This window comes from Echinops telfairi, unplaced genomic scaffold (genome assembly GCF_000313985.2).
Source record: "Echinops telfairi isolate 266 unplaced genomic scaffold, ASM31398v2 ScPeMD7_7461;HRSCAF=8499, whole genome shotgun sequence".
NCBI lineage: Eukaryota > Metazoa > Chordata > Mammalia > Afrosoricida > Tenrecidae > Echinops > Echinops telfairi.
Genome location: NW_022111361.1, coordinates 1,115,017 through 1,118,544, shown reverse-complemented (window position 1 = coordinate 1,118,544; position 3,528 = coordinate 1,115,017). Strand labels below are relative to the sequence as shown.

Genomic DNA, 3,528 nt, shown 5'->3' with positions numbered 1-3,528 from the left:
TAGTGGGGCTGGCCATGTGGTCCTCTCTGTGGACTGGCTGCTCTAATTGGGGTCATCGTCCTCAAGGCCTGGTGGGCCAGGATGTGCTCCAGTCTCAACTCCTCCCCAGTCATCTGCCCCTGTGTGCTCTGATCACATACATCCTCCTCCCGGAGCTGTGGATTCAGTGCCGTCCTTTGAAATAAATTCTTCTGGGAGGAGGGGCAGGCATCCACTTAGTATTTGGGACTGAGGCCAGCCCCCTAGACCTCTCCACTGGTTCCCTACTCTGTGCTGGCATGTTGCATTCACACCTTGGAGCACTGGGTTGAAGTCTGGTCCCTCTTTTCCTGTGGAGATACAAACAATACCCTCCCCTTGGGTGGGTTAGTGCCCAGTGCCCCCGCGACCCATTTCCTCCTTATTTTCATCATTTTTTCCCCCTTTCCCCACCTCCTCCCCAGTTGTCTACCACGTGCATCCCTGCATTTGATCTGGTCCCTGCCATAGTACCCAGTCCTCACCCCAAGAATGTTTGTATACAGTAGCCTTTCCCCTCTTTTATCTTTTTAAAATTCCTATCTGGTTGGATTCTGGATGATGTGTTCATGTGTCTTAATCTCAGGTTGTTCTCTAATGTTGCGTCTCTGACCAAAACAAATCCTTTTATCATTTTTGTCAGGCTGGTCTGCTTTATACAAATTTCCTTAATTTATGCTTATCTGGAAATATCCTAATTTTGCCATCATATTGTAGCAATAATTTTGATGGGCATGTATGTCTGGGTTCGTTTTTTGTTTTTGTATTTTTTTGCTTTCAATGTTTTATATATGTCATCTCTTGCCATCTAGCCTGCATGATTTCTGCTGAAAAATAGGAGCTTAGTTTTATGGCTTCCCCTTTGTAAGTAACCTTTGCTTATTCTGAGCTGCTCTTAGGGTTCATTCTTGGTCTTTGGTTTTAGAAATTTTGATTATGATGCGTTTTGATGATCTGGGAGTAATTTATCCTATTTGAGGTTCACTGAGCTTCTTGAATGGGCATACTTTTATCTTTCAAGATAACAGGGAAGCTCTGCCAACAAATCATTGCAAACATTTTCTGTGGATTTTTTGGTTTTTTTATCTCCTCTGTTCTCAAATGCTGATCATGTGTAATTTATTCCTCTTCATGGTGTCCCACATAAATCCCAGAGTCTTTAAATTCTTTTTTTCCTGATAATTCCTCTAGCAGATTGGTCTCAAGGGATTCATCTATTTTGCTAACTTTGTCTTCCATTGATTTCATTCTAATTCTTTGTCCTCACAAAGCATTATCTATTGATGGGTATTTAGGGTTCATCTTCTGTATTTCTATTTGCTACTTTTATATAACATCTAATTGTTTTGTAAATTTGTTCTTTTATTGATTTCCTGAATACTTCCAGCGTTTTGCCTGTATTTTTCCTGCTTTTGCTTGTGTTTTCCTTCATCTCTTTCTTATTCTGTTGATGAGCCTACATGTAAATCTTTTGAATCTCTTATCCAGTAGTTCTATTATAATTTCTTACTCAAGAAGCCTTTCTCTCCCTTTATTTTGGTCACTTGTTTGGGCCATCTTATATTTCTTTGTGTGATTTTAGCTTATTTGTTGTGTCTTCGATATTGTGGTGTGTGTTGGAATAATTGCATGTTGGCTGGTTTCACCCCAATGTTTTTTGGATATTTTTGTTTTGCTTTGCTATATGCAGGACAGTGTGGTTCGTGTGCCTCTTGGGTGACTCCTGTGACAGCGCTGTGGCACTCACCATCTGTCGCCCAGTGGGTTGACAGGGGTAGGAGTGGAGCTCGGGTCTCTCTTTGCTGGTTGTGTAGACTAGCTGAGGGTGGGCTGATGGAGTGTTGGTCACTGTCTATCAGAGATCCGGTGTTGTAGGATTGTATGGGGGTGCTTTTCCAGTGTAGGATTGTATGGGGGTGGCAAGTGTGGTAAGTGTGGGTGATTAGGTGATTAGTGGGTATGTGGCTGCCATCTCCCACCAGATGGGGTTGGAGGGTTAAAAAAAAACAAGAACACAAGAGGGGGAAAAGAGAGAAAGTGGCACAGTGGTGGTTGCAAATAGGCACTACCACCAAATCACAGAGTTAGTGGGAGGGTGATCTACAAAAAGGGGCATCATCAACCCCTGAGGGAGCAGATGTGGCATGTCTGATCTGCCAGAGTTCACCATAGGCTTCCCAGAAGCTGAGCAGCAGAGGGTCACGCGGGAGTGGAAGCTGGCTGGGCAGACCATAAGCCAAGCAGCTGCCAGACAGGAGAGGCCATAGGGAGGAGTGTCCTGTCTTACTTACCATGTGGCTAGTAGAGGGTCAGGTGGCCACACCTCTAGTCACTGGAAGAGCACTTCTCCAATCACAAGACACTGGTACACTCTTGGGTCAGTGCAGGTGTTTTTCCTGCCCTGACTCAATATCAAGGTGGGGTATCACCTGGAGTCCAGCATTTTCAGCTATCACGCCACACGTCTTTCTCTCCACAAAGGTCTCTAACCCTAATGATCAGGGTGTTTCCCTATTTACTGGCTTCCCCATGCTTTGAGGTTATTTGAGCTTCTGGAGTTCTTGGTCACATTCTGGCACTGTGATTCCTTAGCTATAGCTTGTATTCTGCTCACCCGGCTTCCCTTTATTTGTCTACATTGTGACTGTCCTAGTGGGGATTTTGTGCTCCTCACCCAGGAAAGCTACTTGCAGTGTCTCCTAATGATCACACTGTGCCTGCGTTCTCTGTTAAGCAACTTTACTCCCTATTTCTCCTCATTTCCTGCCTTTATTCAGTTTCTTCAATCAGTGCTTGATCTAATTTCTTATCTGTTCATTTGATGTTCAAGGTTTGTTTGATATTCAAGATGCTTTCATTTGGTTTCTAGGGTTTTTATTGAGAGGGATTGTGTGGAATGTCTAACTAGGTCATCATTTAATTCCACCCCTATGTGCCTTTTTTATTTTCACTCAAATATTTCAAGATCAATATAATAGAATGGACGATTCTCTTAATTTTTTATCTATATGTGGAATTATAATTCCATTCAATAGAAGATCTGGAATACTATTTGTTTCAATGCCAAATGCCTTGCTCCATATCAGGCATGTTTTAGTGGAATTAACTTTAAAAATAAGTTCTGAGCTACGTTGAGTAACACTGTGACTGCTTGACAAGGTAACAACACAGTGTGCTTTGGAGTCTCATAAACATGCCACACATACATGCTTTATAGCCTCGCATCAGTCAGGGAGGTAAGAATGTGTATTACTAGAAATAGCCAAGAAATTACTTTACCTAATCATTGCTGCCCACTGTTTAGGGTTGGACTTTTACTTTCATGTTGTTGCTTGTGTTGTAAAGGCAATATAGTCAATGATTCGAAGCAAAGCTTTATTTATTTTTCCTTTTAGAGGGAAAATGATTCCATCTGATCTTGAAAGAAGGATTCTTGAAGCCAAACAAAAGGTAAATGTGGCACCTGGGAGGGGAAGGAGGGGCACTGGGAAGAGCTTTATCCAGCAAATA

General features: G+C 42.5%; 1 protein-coding gene across 1 annotated transcript in view; it reads left to right on the top strand.

The window, feature by feature from the left end:
• Positions 1 to 3,528, top strand: part of GAD2 (glutamate decarboxylase 2) — a 106,587-nt gene that overhangs the window by 49,936 nt on the left and 53,123 nt on the right. The window contains exon 9 of the mRNA XM_004716101.2: positions 3,414 to 3,468. Coding sequence (XP_004716158.1) covers positions 3,414 to 3,468 — 55 coding nt within the window. The remainder of the gene's footprint in view (positions 1 to 3,413; positions 3,469 to 3,528) is intronic.